At 41.8% G+C, this 19,933-nt stretch overlaps 1 protein-coding gene across 1 annotated transcript in view; it reads left to right on the forward strand.

The window, feature by feature from the left end:
* Positions 1 to 6,651: 6,651 nt before the first annotated feature.
* Positions 6,652 to 19,933, forward strand: part of MEP1A (meprin A subunit alpha) — a 43,630-nt gene continuing 30,348 nt past the window's right edge. The window contains exons 1-6 of the mRNA XM_044291633.1: positions 6,652 to 6,755; positions 7,067 to 7,088; positions 7,716 to 7,769; positions 9,838 to 9,878; positions 16,551 to 16,629; positions 19,446 to 19,563. Coding sequence (XP_044147568.1) covers positions 6,654 to 6,755; positions 7,067 to 7,088; positions 7,716 to 7,769; positions 9,838 to 9,878; positions 16,551 to 16,629; positions 19,446 to 19,563 — 416 coding nt within the window. The 5' untranslated portion in view covers positions 6,652 to 6,653. The remainder of the gene's footprint in view (positions 6,756 to 7,066; positions 7,089 to 7,715; positions 7,770 to 9,837; positions 9,879 to 16,550; positions 16,630 to 19,445; positions 19,564 to 19,933) is intronic.

A 19,933-nucleotide genomic window follows, 5' to 3' on the forward strand; every position in this document is an offset into this window, starting at 1 on the left:
TGGGTGTGAAGTAACACCAACACTCCAAAAGTGACGTTTTGTTTTTGGCATCATGTGTGAATAAATACTGAAGTTTGAATTACGAACTTGTATTTTGGCTCTGTACTGCGCCCGCTTATCGTAACTACCAGAGCGAATCCCCACAATATATATATATATATATATATATATACACATACTGTCCTCTTCCATGTTAATTACTTCACACAGTTTAGTGTCATCTGCAAAAAAAAATATTTTACTGTGCAAGCCTTCTACAAGATCATTAATAAATATATTGAAGAGAATAGGGCCCAATACTGACCCCTGAGGTACTCCACTAGTGACAGTGACCCAATCTGAGTATGTACCGTTAATACCCATGCTCTGTTTTCTATCACTGAGCCAGAGCCTTACCCACATACAGACATTTCCCCCCAGTCCAAGCATTCTCATTTTATATACTAACCTTTTATGTGGTACAGTGTCAAATGCATTGGAGTTAAGTCCATATATACGACATCCATTGATTCTCAACTGTCAACTCTAGAACTTACCTCCTCATAGAAACTGATTAAATGAGTTTGACATGACTGGTCCCTAATGAAGCCATGTTGATATGGTATTATTTTCTTATTTTCATTGAGGTACTCCAAGATAGCATCAAACTGTTTACCCACGACAGATGTTAAACTTACCGGCCTATAGTTATCAGGCTCTGTTTTTGGACCCTTTTTGAATATTGGCACCACATTTGCTATGCGCCAATCCTGTGGAACACTTCCTGTCAGTATGGAGTCCTTAAATATCTGAAATAAGGGTCTGGCTATGACATTACTTAATTATCTTAGGATACGGGGTGTATGCCATCTGGTCCTGGTGATTTGTCTATTTTAATCTTTTTAAGATGCCGCTGTACTTCTTCCTGGGTCAGACAGGGCACTTTTAATGGGGAATTTACTTTTACATTCTGCATTTCACCTGACAGTTTATTTTCTTCAGTGAATACAGTGGAGAAAAAAATATTTAATAGCTTTGCTTTCTCCTCATCGCTCTCTCTAACTCCCCCCTCATTACTCTGTAAAGGGTCAACACCTTCAGATTTATACTTTTTACCATTTATATAATTGAAGAGCATTTTAGGGTTAGTTTTACTCTCTTTGGCAATTAATCTCTCGGTCTCTAGTTTGGATGCTTTTATTTGTTTTTTACATATTCTATTTTTTTCCTTATAGTTTTTCAGTGCATCCTCGCTACCCTCCTGTTTTAGTGATTTAAATGTTTTCTTTTTGTCATTTATTGCTTTCTTTACAGTTCTATTTATCCACATTGGTTTTTTCTTGTTCCTTAACATTTTATTCCCATAAGGTATGTAGCTCTCACAATTAGATTTTACAATGCTTTTAAAGATATCCCATTTTGTGGCTGTATTTTATTTTTGAGGACTTTGTCCCAGTTAGTTAAGCCTAAAGTTATTCACTTTAGAAAAAAGACGACTGATGGGAGATCTAATTACTATGTATAAATATATCAGGGGACAGTACAGAGATCTCTCCCATCATTTATTTATCCCCAGGACTGTGACTGTGACGGGGGGACACCCTCTGCATCTGGAGGAAAGAAGGTTTGTACACAAACATAGAAAAGGATTGTTTATGGTAAGAGCAGTGAGACTATGGAGCTCTCTGCCTGAGGAGGTGGTGATGGTGAGTACAATAAAGGAATTCAAGAGGGGCCTGGATGTATTTCTTGAGTGTAATAATATTACAGGCTATAGCTACTAGAGAGGGGTCGTTGATCCAGGGCTTCTACCTCACAGTTTTTTTTTGCCTTCCTCTGGATCAACTTGCAGGATAACAGGCCGAACTTGATCGACAAATGTCTTTTTTCGGCCTTATACTATGCTACTATGTTACTTTGGCCTCTATTAGTTGGCTAAATTTAGCTTTTTTGAAGTTTGGTATTTTTGTTCCTCCCTGAAGAAACACACATTTGAATGACAATTTGGAAGGTTATTACTTTATGGTCACTATTTCCCAAGGTGTCCACCAACCTGCAGATCTGTTGTTCTGTTAGGTCTATTGGTTAATACTAAGTCCAGTATGGCTGTCCCTCTAGTCGGGTACTGAACCACTTGGGAAAGGTAATTGTCTGTAGTTATTGTCAAGAACCTGTTCCCTTTATGGGATGTACAGGTTTTAGTTTTCCTGTCTATATCTGGGTTGTTGAAGATAATAAAGATAATAAATGCCTTTCTGTCATTTCCGTTGTCATTATTCTGATTAATGAATAGGAGAAAATGTGAATGGTCATATACCTTATTTTTCGCTTTATAAGACACACTTTTTCCCCCCCAAAAGTGGGAGGAAAAAGGCAGTGTGTCTTATAAAGAGAAGGTTGCAATTTTTACATTGCTGACACTGATACATCGCTGGCCGCTGTGCTGCACAGCGCGGCCTGTGATGTATCAGAGCTCTATCACTCTGGGTGGGAGGAGGGGCTGGAGGCCAGCAACTGCTGTTTCACTCGCAGCAGGGCCCTGTGCAGTCAATGTACTTGATAACACCGGGCCCCGCTCACAGCAGTCTTCATATGTAAAGATTAGTCATGTAATCCTCAACAATTGGAGCTGCTTTGTTAAACTACTGTAATCGTCTGTAGTAGTACTCACTATCAAGATAGCAGGCAGGCCGGCAGCGCAATGTCACTCAGTCAGTCATGCTCCTCCCACTTCATTAATGAAGGTGGCGGAGCAGGAGTGTGACCTACTGAGTAATGTTACGCTGCCGGCCTGCCTGCTAGTTTGATAGTGAGTACTACTACAGACGATTACAGTAGTTTAACAAAGCAGAGCTACTTGTTGAGGATTACATGACTAATCTTTACATATGAAGACTGCTCTGAGCAGGGCCCGGTGTAATGGGGGTCACTATTTACACAGGGACATAAGAAGACACAGAGGGGACCAGCATAAGATGCTATGATCCACCCAGAACAGTGTCATCCATAGCTACCCCCATATCAGTGTGTCATCCACAGATCCCCCATAACAGTGTCATCCACAGATCCCCCATAACAGTGTCATCCACAGATCCCCCACAACAGTGTCATCCACAGATCCCCCATAACAGTGTCATCCACAGATCCCCCATAACAGTGTCATCCACAGATCCCCATAACAGTGTCATCCACAGATCCCCCATAACAGTGTCATCCACAGATCCCCCATAACAGTGTCATCCACAGATCCCCCATAACAGTGTCATCCAAAGATCCCCCATAACAGTGTCATCCACAGATCCCCCTTAACAGTGAGTCATCCACAGATCCCCCATAACAGTCTCATCCACAGATCCCCCATAACAGTCTCATCCACAGCTCCTCCCATTTCAGTGTGTTACCCACAGATCCCCATAACAGTGTCATCCACAGATCCCCCATAACAGTGTCATCCACAGATCCCCCATAATAGTGTCATCCACAGACCACCATTAGTTCAAAACCCACAAAAAGCACACCCTTTGGTTCAATTTTTCCCCCCTTATTTTCCCCCTCAAAAACTGCATCTTATCATCAGGTATGTCTTATAAAGCGAAAAATATGGTACTTCCAGATGACCATGCATTTCCCTAGATGACCAGTAGAGGGAGCAGTACTAACAGGCTGAAATCTGTGGGAAAAATTCCTGTGTCCGGGACAAAGCCATTCTTTGTACAGTCATTAGGTTTACATTAAATTGCTTGTCTTAATTTTTTTAAGTTTTAATGTCATCACTGAGCTACATAGCCTTGAACAGATGAGAGTTCCTTTTTTGAGACTCTATGAATAAGCTTGACAACATCTTATAGAAACAGCCATTCTATCCCTGGGAGATGCAACTTTTTTATGCTACACAATAAGCCCACTGATTTCAATGAGTATCCCATTCCCATGAGGTGGCGCTGCAAAAAAAAAGTGAACAGTGAACTGTGCCGCAGATTACAGCTGATTGCTGGGGAACCAGTAACAAAACTAATTTTTATCAGCTTATTTTGAGACCTCTACTAATAAAATGAAATTACCAACTATAACATACCTTTTAAGTCTGACTCTAATGTAGGAATGAATCTTAAAAAGGGCTGTCCCCACTGGACAACCCTTGTCCATATAACCTATTAGGGCATACCTGTATGTGTAACAGGTGGGAGAAGCACCTCATTGAGAATTGCTCTGAATGATACCGTCGCTTGGAAAGATGTATATAAATTGAACGGGAGGCCTTTACTTTAAGGTACGCTGGATAAATTATACATAGGGACATAATTTGCTAAATGATCCTTAAACTGATTGATGATGATGTGTGTCTTACCAGACATCAAGTGGGAAGGGGTTAGGGAGAGGGTGGATGGAGTTCTTCAAATACTGGGGGTTTTCTTTTGAACCATTTTTGTATTTTCTTTTCTTTGTACTTCTTTTTGCATTTTGTTTAGAAAACGTAAAGGGATGTTGCAGCTATGCTACTATACTTATCTGTACTTGTCCAAATATTGGTGAATACAATAAGAATGTGTAAAAAAAAAATAATGAATTGCTCTGACACCTCGGCACCAGACCTCCTGCCGGTCCTAAGAGGGGAGGAAAGAGTCCAGCTCTCTGTACATCACCTCTAAAGACAAGAGGTGGAGCTCCTCATAAGACCAATTGGGCCCCATTTTGGCAGAAGGGCAACACATGCTACATGGTACACTCTTACCCCTCTTCTCTGCTGGGGGTGAGTGCTAGCTATGGCCTTCTGCTGCAGGAAAAGATGCAGCCAGAAGTTTACAGAGAGCTGCTGAGAGTAGTGTACAGTCTGAGGAACAGATTGCGGCAGGAGTGAGAGTCTAATTTCTGCAAGTGCATTTTAGAGTTTGTGTGGTAGTGCCAGAAGAATGACAACAGTCTCCAGCTGGGGTGAACGTGAAAAAATGGTCCAAGTCAGGAGTGGGGTATTGGGGCCTGAAGATGGCTGCATAACTCACCTGAACTGAAACGGCAATCACTGCAACAGCAGTGACCAGAAGATGGACACATAAAGTGGTAGTGGCCCTCAGAGCGTGGAAGGAGAGGGAGTCTCCCTCCTCGCATATCTGGATGAAGATAAGCTGAAGTAGCTGGGTAGCCGGTGACGTTTTGAGGGCTCCTTTAGTTCTGCATGTGGTAATGACGGTGGTAATGTGTGGCTGCCCCAGAGCTTCACCCAGCAATATCAAAGGGCAACTTAGTATACACGTGATTCTGTGCAACCTTCCAGTGGCCATTTGGTCATAGTCATCAAGATTAGCTTTGTTATCAATTACTAATAGAAAGCGAAAGTCAGGGAGGGCACAGACTGTGTCTTCCTAGTGCCTTCTTTGACATGCTAAAAATACAAAAACAACATACTGTATTCTATCCATACAGAGCTTTCTGCATGAATGTTTTTGCCAAATCATATCTTCACAGTGGCGTTGCAATCTCATTCATAGTTGTTGTGACCACGAATGGGCCAAGAGGGGAAGGGGGCCTGCTTCGGATCCCCAGGCCAGCGGCTTAGCTGAAGCAGCACTCTCATGACGTAATGAAGCCTGGATGCTCCCCCACTCATCCATGTGGCTATGTGCCTGCTGCAGCACTTACAATGTCCTCATGGTAAGCAGCGTCAGGATGTGGTGTGCTGCGTTAGACATGGTATGAAGCACAGACATGGCTACATGGATGAGCCATGGAGGGTCCAGGTATGGCAACATAAAGTGATGAGAGTTACACTTCACTTAGTGCTGCTCAGCTAGGCTTCTGAGGAGAGCATCATTGCCCAGGCCTGGTCACTTCCCTGTAGGCGAGTCTGTTTGGGGTGGGGTGAGATCGGCGGGGTCACTTAGAAGTTTGGCATTAGGGCCCTGTTTAAAATTATAGCATGAGGACCAGCATGCTCTAGTTACTGTAGGTCCCTGCTGGAATATATTTTCTTCTGACTCTGCATTGTTCCGTTTCTCTGATATTCCTCCTGAATATTTGACAACTGGGTGTTACTATTCATCTTGTCAAAGGGGTGTGTCTTTGCACAGTCTAGCACTGCCAGCACTGATTGGTCAGAATGTAGATATATCTCCAACTTGTAACACCCATTTGGCAATTCATTCTTACACTGACAGGAGAGTGGCACAAACACAGAAGATGCACTGTGCCACTCTCCCCACTCCCCCACTGATCAAAACGTCTCATGCTTCTCTATGACATATCAAAAATGTTATGAAAACTCAGTGACCCTTTAAAGGAACACTCCAGGCAAATCTATATCACTGTGTCATGCCCAGTGGAGGGCTGGAGGAAGAGGTGCTTTCCTGTGCCATGCTCTCCCCCCTAAGGCCATGCACTGAATATAACACAGTATGTCAGTATTTCCTGGAGTGTTCTTTTAAAGCAAGTTAGAAATTATTTTAATTGCTTGAAGACATTAAGGTGAAGAGTAGAAAGGTATGTGGACACTCATGACAGGAATAAAAGTTAATATTGTACTAATTTCAGAGGAGAGCTGGTGTTACTGAATAGGATTTATAGGCCAATTTACCAGATTGAGATAAAGACAACTTCATATGTTACTAGTATCTGTGATAATAGCATAACTGGTTAACCTGAATTGTACAAAGTTCAAACATCCCTTATAAGATGAGGGGATGGTGCCAGTGAGCATTCCCATCTCTGCCGCCATGGTGTTTCGAGCATCTCTGGGGCTCCTCTGCCTCGTAGCCATCACTGTCTACTCAAATGCCTACACGGTAAGTGAAATTATGATTAATCTCAAGTCAATATCTCTAGTATCGATATCCAGTTAACATCAGTACGGGTTAAATCACTTTGTGGCTCTTCATTGGTAGAAGTACTACAAGTTTCAGCCTGCAATGTGATCTGTAGATTGGGAAGGGCCTTCTGGTCCATCATAAGCTGATATCTATCAACAGTCTAATATTATGTTAAAGGGTTGCAAGATTTAGTAGGAGATTTACGGCTATGCCACAGGTGGAGAGCCTTTTAGTGTCCACTAGTGACATTTTTGTTAAACTTTATGTGATATGATTTATTTTTGCAGATTAACCATCGACAAGACACTGGTAAGAGAAAACCACACAATATTTCTGTTACTGGCAATCACGTATATATCTTCCATGGCTTTATCCAAAATCTAGTGATCTATCTCGATTTCAAGGGGTTGTCTGGTTTAGAGAACCCATTTCCAACGGTGATCTGGATGAATAGAGGAAGGTCCCTTGTTCAGGATCCTCATCTATAAAATGCAGCAGGGATTGACTGCAAAGAGTGTCTGTCACCCTGGAGGACCTTTGCATTGATTTCAAAGGGCTCTGTGTAATACCTAATTTCACCTGCGGTGGTGCTGCAGGAGAATGTAGTGTTTTCTGACTGGTTCTCTGCAGATTAAAGCTAATCACTGGGGTCTTAGAGGTGGGATGTTCTGTGATCATCATTGTTAATGAACAATGAAAAAGAGACAACCTCTTTAAATATTTCAATTATTCCTTGTCTGCAATGAATGAGAAACTATTGTTATCTGTCTGACTGGCCATACAGTTGGTATATCTGTAGTTAAGTGCCTCTATATCTGTAGTCAAGTGCAACTGTGTGTAGTAATGGAGGGAAGGTTGAGAAATCACTACATACTTACATAAACTATGAAGAAATTAACTTTTATAAATGTTGTGAAATGTTTTCTTTTTTTCTAGTAGAAGACAATGGAGAAGTTGGAGAATTCATAGACATCCTTGACATAAACAAAGGTAAGTAATGTATAATGTCTACTGCTCCTGAGCTCTATCTATCTATGAAAGTCTTTTTCACATTTTGTTATGTTGCGGCCTTGTAGTAAAATACCCCCATCAATCTGCACTCAGTACCACATAATGAGGAAATGAAAACAGAATGTTGCAAATCGTTGCTAATTTATTGAAAAGGAAAAACTAGAATCTTGCATTGCCATAAGTTATAGACCCTTTGGCAGCAGTTACAGACTCCACTATGATGACACAAGACCTGCATACCTGGATTTGGGGATTTTATGCTGTTCTGCTCTGAAGATCCTCTCAAGTTTTGTCAGGTTGGATGATGACTGTTGGTGGTCAGCCATTTTTAGGTCTCTCCAGAGATATTTGATTGGGTTGAAGTCAGGGCTCTGGCTGGGCCACTCAATGATATTCACAGAGTTGTCCCTAAGCCACTCCTGTGTTGCCTTGTTTTTGTGCTTATGGTCATTTAATTGTTGGAAAGTGAACCTTCAGCCTAGTCTGAGGTCCAGAGCACTCTGGATCAGGTTTGCATTAAAATGTCTCTGTACTTTGCTCCATCCAGCTTTTCCCCAACCCTGACCAGTCTTCCCTGTCCCAGCCACTGAAAAGCACCTCCAGAGCATTATGCTGCCACCACCATGTTTCACTGTAGGGATGGTATTAGGCAGGTGACGAGCAGTGCCTACTTTCCTCCAGACATGACGCTTAGAATTGAGGGCAAAAAGACTAATTTGATTTAATAACACCAGGGAATCTTGTTTCTCACAGTCTGAAAGTCCTTTTGGTGGAGTACTGCAGTGATGGTTGACCTTCTGGAAGTTTCTCTCATCTGCACACAGGAACTTTGGAGCTCAGCCAGAGTGACTATTTGGTTCCTGGTCACCTCTCTAGCCAAGGCCCTTTTCCCTTGATTACTTAGTTTGGTGGGGTGTCCAGCCCTAGGAAGAGTCCTGGTTGTTCCAAACATCTTCTGGATTATAAAGTCCACTGTGCTCTTGGGAACTTTTAGTGCATCTATCTATCTATCTATCTATCTATCTATCTATCTATCTTAACATAGTTTGTATGGCTAAAAAAAGGACATCTCTCCATCCGGTTCAGCCTGTTATCCTGAGTGTTAATCCAGAGGAAGGCAACATCCTTCATTAGGTAGAAGCCAGTTTTCCTTATTTTAGGGGAGAAAAATTCCTTCTTGTCTCCAATCAGGCAATCAGAATACCTCCCTGGATCAACAACCCTTCTCCAGAATTCTAGTAACTATAGCCTGTAATATTATTACACTTCAAAAATACATCCAGGCTCCTCCTGAACTCTTTTAGTGAGTTCATGATTACAAACTCCATAGTCTGTCTGCTCTTACAGTAAAGAACCCTCTTCTATGTTGATGTAGAAGATCACACAAGTTTACTATAACATTCCTTTTCTAGTTGCTTAAAACACTATGTCACATTTCCAGTACCATTGTGCTCTCACTAGTTAGGCTTTGTTCACATTTCGGTTGTGGTATTTGTTTATAACGCTATTCCACTTTGTATGATGGGTACCAAATGTGCCCAAGGGACTTCACTAATTTACAGTGGAGGGGTTCCCAGCTTCTGTTGTGGTGTTAAATGGGAAGAATAGCAGCAAATGAGATTTAACACTGATAAGTTTAAGGTTATGTATTTTGGATGGGAAAATCCATGCCAAGGTGACATTCTACAGTGAATGGTAAACACTGGGTAACACTGACATGGTAAAGGAAAATTGGCTTTAGGGTTTTATTTTTGCCTTCCTCTGGATCATCTTTGCATAATAACAGGCTGAACCAGATGGACGGATGTCTTTATTCAGCCTTGCAAGCTATGTTGCTATGTTACCCCCCTTTATTTTGCACCCATTTCCAGTTTAATGCAGGCTTTTGCCCCCTACCCAATACCAGTGTCTCATACAACTTGATCTGTTGCTTGGAACTTTATTATGGACTAAAATAAGTCTCCAAACAGAAAAAAAATGTTTCTGTGTTCTTTATGTTCTGTCATTGTTTTACATGCATTTTACCTGATGTTTTTATCATTTATAGAACTAGGCAAGGACCTGTTCCAGGGAGACATTAAGCTTTCGGTGAGCCCCACAATTTTTGTAAATAGACAGTGTGATTATGATGATCGGAAGGGATTAAAGGACCTTCTTGGGTCTGATTGGGGGAAAGTGTATATTTGCTTAGAAATCAAACTGTAGCTGTGTTGTTTTTCTTCATGTCCTGTTTTGCTCCATCTTCCTCTTTGACCTCAGCCCAGGAAACAGCAAGTTTACAGCAGCCATTTGTAGTAGCTGTTACCTAGTCACAGAGTCATTCGAGCTCCATACAAATGCATATTCCCTGTTGTAACCTTCTTACTTTTTTAATTTTTACACTTGGTGTTTAATGCCAGTTTCTTGGGGACCATAACTATTGCTTTGCCACCTTTTTCTCAGGCTTAGGCCTCATCCACACGACCGTTGTTTGGATCCGCATCTGAGCCGCCGTTTTGTCGACTCGGATGCGGACCCATTCACTTAAATCAGGCCGCAAAAGATGTGGACAGCACTCCGTGTGCTGTCCGCATCTGTGGCTCCGTTCCGAGGCCCCGCTAAAAAAAAATAACATGTATTATTCTTGTCCGCGCTTTGCGGACAAGAATAGGCATTTATATTGCTGGCAATATAACGGGCGGCAACACGGACGGCTTCCATTTTTTGCGGATCTGCGGTTTGCGGACCGCAAAAAAACGGCACGGTCATGTGCATGAGGCCTAAGTGTAACGGACAATGGTTGTGGAGTCATTGTTGCAATATAAATAGCAGGACGATACTCTTGACTATATATTTGAGTGTGTCAGAAGTACTTACAAAAAATGTCTCGCAGTCCTATATCTCATACGAGAATATAATTCGTATACAAAAAATGTCTTGCAGGCCTGTATCTCGTGCGAGAACACTGAGCTTCTGCTATCCCATTGCGCACAATGTTTTTGGGGTTACGCCCCCTTACTCATGCGTATCAATGGGATGTAGCAATCTTCTTTAAATATACTACTCTTTTGACATAATTAGTTCAACATCCTAATATCAGTATACAAAAAACATTAGCAATCTGTAAGAAATATACATAAAAATATATAGGGTCATTCATTTAAGACCAGCGTTTTAGACATCGGTCTTAATACCCCTTTAGCTAGGCACCTCTACATAACTTTTGCATATCCACCGCCTGTCTAAATCTGCGCCCGCTCCCCCTCTTCCCCACCCACAAAGCACTGATGCCACACACCTTTTTTTTTAGACTTGAAGTTACAGATTGCGGCTCAAATAACCTTTGCGCTGCAGTCTGCAACAGATATATGCCAAAAAGTGGTGGTGGCACTCCATTAGCCCGTGGTGTTATTGAATATCAAACCAATGACTTGATTATGACGGTTGGGTCAATTCATTCAGAAAATTTTTTGCTGATGTTATTTTGGGTTCACCCTGTTTGAGGAAATATTGTCCAGTCTTTGATTGGAGTTCTGGGGAATTAACTAAATGGGCTCCTCAATGCTCTAATCATTGTTTATCAGTTCTATTCTTTGGTCTAGAATTGGAGGAGGGTCCCATCCCTGGGTTCATCAAGGACTTTCAGGATGCATTCTCCAAGGAGGCTTCTGAAGCTTTACCTCCTCTTCGGGAATATGATTGCGCCACTGAATTGTTCCTGGTGCTAAACTTCCCAAGGGACGGATTTTAAACCTTTCTAGGCCTGAAAGGCACGCCATGAAAGACTATATTATGGATAGTCTAAATAAAGGGCACATTCGACCGTCTGTATCTCCTGTTGGGGCTGGATTCTTTTTTTGTTAGTAAAAAAGATGGTGGACTGCGCACATCTATTGATTACAGGGATCTCAATAAAATTATTATCCAGTAATCCAATAACCAGTACCCCCTTCCACTCATTCCTGATTAATTTAATCAAATAGTCGGGGCTCAGTGGTTCTCCAAGATTGACCTTAGAGGAGCCCACAATTTGATTAGAATCAGGAAGGGGGGTGAATAGAAAACTGCATTTAATACCTCCGAATGGCATTTTGTATATCTGATGATGCCCTTTGGGCTGTGTAATGCCCCAGCTGTGTTTCAGAACCTGGTAAATTATATTTTTCAAAGGTTCCTGGGTCAGTTCCTAAAGGTATAACTTGATGAAATTAAGCAAATACACATTTGGTGTTAGAGAGGTCTCTTTCCTGGGTTACATCCTGTCTCCCCAAAGATTTTGTATGGATTCCGCTAAGGTGTTGTCGAGACCTACCTCTCTCAAGGCTCCTCAAAGATTTCTTGGCTTTGCAAATTATTATAGGAAATTCATTAAAAGTTTTTCTGTCATTGCCAAACCTTTGACAAACTTAACCAGGAAGGGGGCGAATCTTCTCCATTGGTCTCTTGAGGCCTTGTCCGCATGTGAAACTCTGAAAGGAAGTTTCGTTAAGGCACCTGTTCTTACTCAGTCAAAACTTTTGTCATTCAATGGATGCCTCTGAAGTAGGAGTGGGGGCTATACTATCTTAGGGGTCATCTTTCTTAACTAATTTGAAACCATGTGCATTTTTCTCCAGAAAACTCTCCTCCGCCGAGAGGAATTATGACATCAGCAACTGTGAACTATTGGCAATCAAGTGGGCATTTGAGGAGTGGTGCAACTTCTTAGAGGGGCTCAACACCAGATTACAGTGCTTATCAGGAAAATCTGATTTGTTTAGATACTGCTAAACATTTAAATCCTCAGCAAGCACGATGGTCCTTGTTCTTTACTTGGTTTAACTTTGTTGTCCCTTATCCTGGATCTTGTAATGTGAAGGCGGATGCCTTATCAGATAGTTTTGGTACTGAGGAGTTCATAAATACTGATCCTGGTAACATTCTGTCCCCTGGTGTCGTTGCCACCGTTGGTCCTGATCTTGTTGCCGAAATACAGTGCTGTCAGGACTTGACTCCTAGTAATCTTCCCTCTGGTAAATTGTTTCTTCCTCCAAACATTGCTCTGTACTGGCTGGTCACCTAGGTATTGCAGGCACTAAACATCTGGTTTCCTGAGCCTACTGGGGGCCTATGTCGTTACGTGATGTTGTTGCCTTTGTCTCAGCGTCCGATGTGTGTGCTAAGGCCAAGATACCCAGGAGACAACCTGCGGGTTTACTTTGTCCCTTGCCCATTCCACAAAAACCTTGGACCCACATCTCTATTTTGAACTCTTGGACTTCATTACGGACCTTTCATCCTTCCGGGGTAGTTCGGTCTTCTGGGTGGTCATAGATAGGTTCTCTAAGATATGTCATCTGGTGCCATTAAAGAAACTTAAAGAATTGGCTCCTTTGTTTGTGGACAACATCTTGAGATTACATGGCTCACCTGAGTCCATTATCTTGGACAGAGGTGTCCAATTTTTCTTGAGATTCTGGAAAGAGTTTAGCAAGAAACTAGAGATTTAACTCTCCTTCCATCCTGAGACAAACTGAAAGGATCAGCCAGGTCTTGGAACAGTTTTTAACGTGTATCGTTTCTGACTGCCAAAATGAGTTTGCAATTAATAACCATGTCAGCTCCTCTAATGGTATCCCACTTTTTTTTGTAATAATGGCTTTAATCCTTGTTTTTTTCTGTCTCTGGGTCCAGCTCTGTGAATCCTGTGGTGGAGGCTATCATTGACCATTTGTGCACAGTTTAGACTTAGGCTCGCAATAACAAAGCATCCAATGTAAACAAGCTAAGGAAACTGACTTTTGGTCCAAGGATGAGCTCGTCTAGCTTTCCACAAAACATTTGTCTCATGTACCATCTGGTAAACTTGCACCTAAGTTTATTGGACCATATAGAATCATGTCTGTGATTAATCCGGTATCTTTTTGTCTTCAGTTGCTTTCCTCACTCAGATACATGATGTCTTTCATAAGTCATTGCTAAAATAATACATTCCTCCTGTGATTTCTGCACCTAAACCTCCTGATCCAATGGTAGTTCTAGACGAGATGGAGTATGAGGTGAAGAAAATTCTCGACCCCCAGAAGGTTCAAGGTTCGTTGCAATACTCCATTGGAAGGAGTATTATCCTGAGTAGAAAACATGAGTGCTGGCTCAGAATGTTTATACTCCTCGTGAAATTAGGAAATTCCATTTAGAATTTCCATCAAAGCCTGCTCCCCATGTTGAGGGTCCAGTGGCCACTCTTAAAAAAGGTGGTAATGTCACAAACTTACCTGTTTGGGCTCCAGCAGCAAGGTCTCCAGCTTCAGCACAACTGTGCCAGGAGAGACACGCTGCAACAGAGCCCTTGTCAACAGGATGCAATGCTCTTTCTCCCACAGTGGGCAAGTGCTGGAGGAGACTAGCAGTGGGTTGATTGCTCAGCTGCTCTATTACTGTGTGCTAGTGTTTTGAGTAATGGAGCGCTGAGTCATGACCTATCAGGTTCTGATCCTGGGACTCAGTGATCTATTTAAACCCCTTCCTGGCCATATACCAGTGCCAGTTATAGTCTGTGACTTTCTAGCTGTGTTCCTGGTTGTATATTTTGGGTTACTAGTGCATTGGTCTCCGCTTGTCCTTTTTACCACTCTTTGTCTAACGTATTGGTACTGAGTTTCCCATCATGTTCTGATCTCGGCTTGGCTATTTCACTACTCTCTGTCTCTCTTTTTGGTATGTTGTTGTTCTCCTGGTTCTGACCCTTTTCAGTGTGTCTTGTTTTTCTCCCCTGGTGCTGTTTGTCTCGCACCTAAGCAGAGTAGGAAACTTCAACCAGTTGCGGACTTGCTACTTAGAGCTTGCACTGCAAGTAGGCAGGGAAAGAAAGGAAATAGCCAGGTATTTACAGTTAGGTCACTGACACAAATTTTGTTTTTATTACCTATTTACTAAACATATTCAAGTCATAGTTATATAATCAACATGGACATAAAGTCCAGACTTTTAGATTTCATTTGAGGGTATCCACATTCAAATTGGATGAAGGGTTTAGCAGTTTCAGCTCCTTTACATGTGCACCCTGTTTTTGAAGGGACCAAAAGTCATTGAACAATTGACTCAAAGGCTGTTTCATGGGCAGGTGGGGGCAATTCCTTCATTATTTCATTCTCAATTAAACATATAAAAGTCCTGGAGTTGATTTGAGGTGTGGTTCTTGCATTTTGAACATTTTGCTGAGAAGTAGACATGCGGCCAAAGGAGCTCTCCATGCAGGTGAAACTAACCATCCTTCATCTGCAAAAAGAGAAAGAAAAAAAAACATCCGAGAAGTTTCTACACTATTAGGAGTGGCAAAATCTACAGTTTGGTACATCCTCAACAATGCAAAAAGACCTGGACACTCACGGAAGACAACAGTCGTGGATGATCGCAGAATAATTACCATGGTGAAGGGAAACCCCTTCACAACAGCCAACCAAGTGAACACCACTCTCGAGGATACAGGCGTATCAATATCCAAATCTACCATAAAGAGAAGACTGAATGAAAGAAAATACAGTGGGTTTACTACAGTGCAAGCCACATATAAGCCTCAAGAATAACAAGGCTAGATTGGACTTTGCTAAAAAAAAAAAAACATCTTAAAAAACCAGCACACTTCTGGAAGAACATTCTTTGGACAGATGAAACCAAGATCAACCTCTTCCAGAATGATGGAAAGAAAAAAGTATGGAAAAGGCATGGTACAGCTCATGATCCAAAGCATACCACATCATCTGTAAAACACGGCAGAGGTAGTGTGATGGCTTGGGCATGTATTGCTGCCAGTGGCACTGGGTCCCTAGTGTTTATTGATGATGTGACACAGGACAGAAGCAGCCAGATGAATTCTGGGGTTTTCAGAGACATACTGTGTGCTCAAATCCAGCCAAATGCAGCCAAACTGATTGGTCGGTGTTTCATAGTACAGATGGACAATGACCCAAAACATAAAGCCAAAGCAACACAGGAGTTTATTAAAGCAAAGAAGTGGAATATTCTTGAATGGCCGAGTCAGTCACCGGATCTGAAACCAATAGAGCATTTCACTTGTTAAAGACTAAACTTCAGAAAGAAAGACCCACAAACAAACATCAACTGAAAACCGCGGCAGTAAAGGCCTGGCCGAGCATTAAAAAGGAGGAAACACAGCGGCTGGTGATGTCCATGAGTTCAAAACTTCAGGCAGTCATTGCCAACAAAGGGTTTTTAACCAAGTATTGGAAATTAACATTTTATTTACAATTATTTAATTTGTCCAATTACGTTTAAGCCCCTGAAATGAAGGGATTGAGTTAAAAAAATGCTTTCGTCACTCATATTTTGATGCAATTATTTAGTTCAACCCACTGAATTAAAGGTGAAAGTCTGAACTTCAACTGTATCTGAATTGTTTTGTTCAAAATCCATTGTGCTAATGTACAGAACACAAATTAGAAAAATCTTGTCTCTGTCCAAATACATAATGACCTAACTGTATTAGTTGATTAGCAATAGGACACAGTGATGCGGCAGCTCATAGAACAGGAGAGAATTAACCCTATCAGCGATGAAGACAGAGGTATATTGAATACAAGTTCTAATTCACACACAGGACACCGGCGCATGCATGCCAGCACTGTATTGTATTATTTTGGCTGCTTTCTGGAACTGTTAATTTGCCAATGTACCATATAGTACTGTTATTTGAGCACCATACTTTATAGCATGTATAATTAGTCACTGCATAGTATGCAACATTTTTCTGTGCATAATTGTGGAACTGTTTTCTCTGTACAGAAAGAATCCCGAAATGCTCTGCGCAATGAAATCTACAGGTGGAAGTTTCCTATTCCATATATATTGGCTGATAACTTAGGTAATAACAATGCATAAACTATTTATCTATCTATCTTAGAATTTTTATTTGCTAGAACAGTTGGTCTTTTAACCATTTCTGGAACGCCTGTTGCCTATATACTTCCAGGTGGTCTGAGCTTATCTCTGCAAGTCTAATTCCAAACCTTTCAGAGATGGCAGCTGTTCAATAATCAGTGCTTATTTTACCATCCCTGCCTTCTTCATTGCTCTGTATACTGTATATATACAGATTAGAAGGTGACAATGCAGCTGCTTCCTGCCCTGGTCCTAGTAATCATGTGATCGCTGGGGGATGAGTGTCCACACAAACTGCTTGGTCTTAGCAGACCCAGAATAGCTCTGTAGTGAGTGTCTTCAGCATTATATTGCCCGTGTAAAAAAAAATATGTAGGGGCACATTTATTAAGGACGGCATTTTAGACGCCAGTCTTAATAAAGACCCTGCGCTGGTGGTGGATCCACCAAAGTTATGAAGAGGTGCTGGCCTCTCCATAACTTTGGTTCATCTAGCACCAGTTCTAAATATAAGACAGCTTCTGAGCTGTCTTACATTTAGACCATTTTCTGCAATTTAAACAGGCATAGAAAATGGTGAATGAGACAGTCCTGCAGGCCCACGCCGCGCCCACAATTAAAACTGTTGCGCCGCCATCTGCGCCTGAAATACGCCTAATTTAGACATATTTCAGCTTCGTAAATGACATAATGTTTAAATGCCCCCCCACCCAGGTCGTTTATGATCTTATGGAGGGGTAGAAAAAACTGTAACAAAATAAAAAATAGTAAAAAAAACACCAAATCATACACCACATCATAGCTTCTAGACCTTCCCCCAGTGATCATAAACCATGCCCTATATCAAAATACAATCATTAAGGAAATAAATGAGACATGATTTTGAAAAGTATTTTAGTCAAACATCGTGCTAGTAAGAAAAAATGTCAGCAACAGATTATTTTTCTGTGTATTTAAACATTCTTAGGTGTAAAAAATAATAAAAACTTAAAAATAAAGCCCTCAACGAATAAAGAGCAAAAGTTATTTACATAACTGAACAGAAAAAAGTTATGCCTTTCAAAGACGCATGTACCTAAAAAATGTAATATGACCCTGGTCAGGAACTGCTTACCATATTTTTATTAAATTACTAGCAGAAGGACCCGACTTTGCACGGGTATATTTTATCTATTTCATTTAATGTTTGTGTATGTTATTAAAAGATATCGACAGTATCCACTATAACAGTGACATCTATAGTACCCCGCCCCTTTAACAGTGACCTCCACAGCAGCCGCCCTTTATTCGTGACCTCCACAGTACCCCGTCTCATTAACAGTGATTTCCACAATAACCCGCCCCCTTAACAGTGACCTCTACTGAGCTCTGTTCTCTTAAAATGTGACCTCCACAACACCCCACCCCCTTAACAGTGACCTTTAAAGCACCCACCCCTTAACACTGACATCCATAGCAGACCGTCCCCTTAACTGTGACCTCCACAGCAGCCTTCCCCTAGGGTGGCCAGAGGTCCGGTTTTAGGCAGGACAGTCCGGCTTTCGGACTCCCTGACCTCTGTCCGGCGCAGAGCCTGGACGGACACAGGGATGTTCTTTTGAACAGCTCACTCTCAGGCAGCAGCACTGTGCTGTCTGAGCATGAGCTGCAGGGAGAAAGTCACACTCCCTCCCACCCCTCCTGCTGACGGAAGTTTATTTTTACCTTCATTTTTTCAATCCCCATATTCTGCAGAGTGGGAGGGGGGCATGGCTTAGCGGGGCCTGGGGACGCGGCTTTTAAGTCTGTCTTTTGAGGGTCGCCTGAATGGCCATCCTTCCTGCCCCTGAACTGTGACCTCCACAGCACTCCGCTCCCTTAACAGTGTCATCCACAGCGCCCTGCCTCTTTAAAGTGACCTACAGCAGTGAAGAAAAATGGCTGGGTAGTTATGGAAACCTGGTGTAAAACTGTGTGTATGTGGAGACTAAGGGCCTGCCAGCTTCTATTGGCTGATAAGGGTCATGTGAACAGGCTTCTATTGGCTAATGCATTTTTTGGGAATATCTCACGCAGGGATGTCCTTTTGAACAGCTCACTCTCAGACAGCAGCACTGTGCTGTCTGAGCGTGAGCTGCAGGGAGAAAGTCACCCTCCCTCCCACCCCTGCAGCTGAGAGAAGTTGATTTTTACCTTCATTTTTTCAATAACTGTCAGCTGTGGAGTGGGAGGAGGCGTGGCCTAACCAGATTGGGTGCGTGTCTTAGCGGGACCTGTGCGCTGGGTTTTTAAGTCTGTCTTTTGAGGGTGGCCTGAATGGCCACCCCACCTGCCCCCTGAACTGTCACCTCCACAGCACTCCGCTCCCTTAACATTGTCATTCACAGCTCCCTGCCCCTTTAAAGCTGATCTGCAGCAGTGAAAAAAAATGGTTGGGTTGTTATTGAAACCTGGTGTAAAACTGTGTGTATGTGGAGACTAAGGACCTGCGAGCTTCTATTGGGTGATAAGGGACATGTGACCATGTGTATGGCAGTTGGGATACAAAGAGAAAGACTTGCAGGCTTGTTTTGGCTAATGCAGGTAATTTTTGGGGAATATCTCAGGAACGGTATGTTCTAGAGAGCTAAGACTCCCAAAAGATTTATTTCCAGGTAGCAAGGGATGTGTATACCAAGTTTCGTTGAAATTGATGGTTGCGTTTTTTAGTAATCGCGAAACATACCCTACATTCACACATACATACATATAAATGTCCTTTTTTATAATATATAGATATTATTTTATATTAATATTTATTTAATTTTCTTATGTTAATAGACCTGAATGCTAAGGGAGTTATTCTTGAATCTCTTGAAATGTTTCGTTTGAAATCTTGTGTGGATTTTAAACCCTATCAAGGGGAATCGTCTTTTATCCATTTTCAGAAATTTGGAGGGTAAGTCACTAACTATATGTATCTTCATTATTAAAATGTTCAGTAACTTTTTACACATTTTTGCATAAATCAAAGTAAAAGGGATCACAAGAAGCTCTGTAATATTGCTTCCCCTGCTAATTGCTTCTCACTTTGAAAAATGCCTTAATCCAGGACGGGATCATCTCTGCAGGAGGATAATATTACATATGTCAATGCAAGTCTATGGTGAGGAGGGAGGAGTGAGGAGAAACTGTGGAGACAGGCACAGACAATACCACAAAGAGTGGACCATGAATATTGGGCAGACGGAAGCAAAGACATGACATTGGAATTGTACCATATCTATACAGTGTATCTCATACAGAACACAGGGGATTTAGTAGGGGCT

This window comes from Bufo gargarizans, chromosome 4, assembly GCF_014858855.1.
Source record: "Bufo gargarizans isolate SCDJY-AF-19 chromosome 4, ASM1485885v1, whole genome shotgun sequence".
Lineage (NCBI taxonomy): Eukaryota > Metazoa > Chordata > Amphibia > Anura > Bufonidae > Bufo > Bufo gargarizans.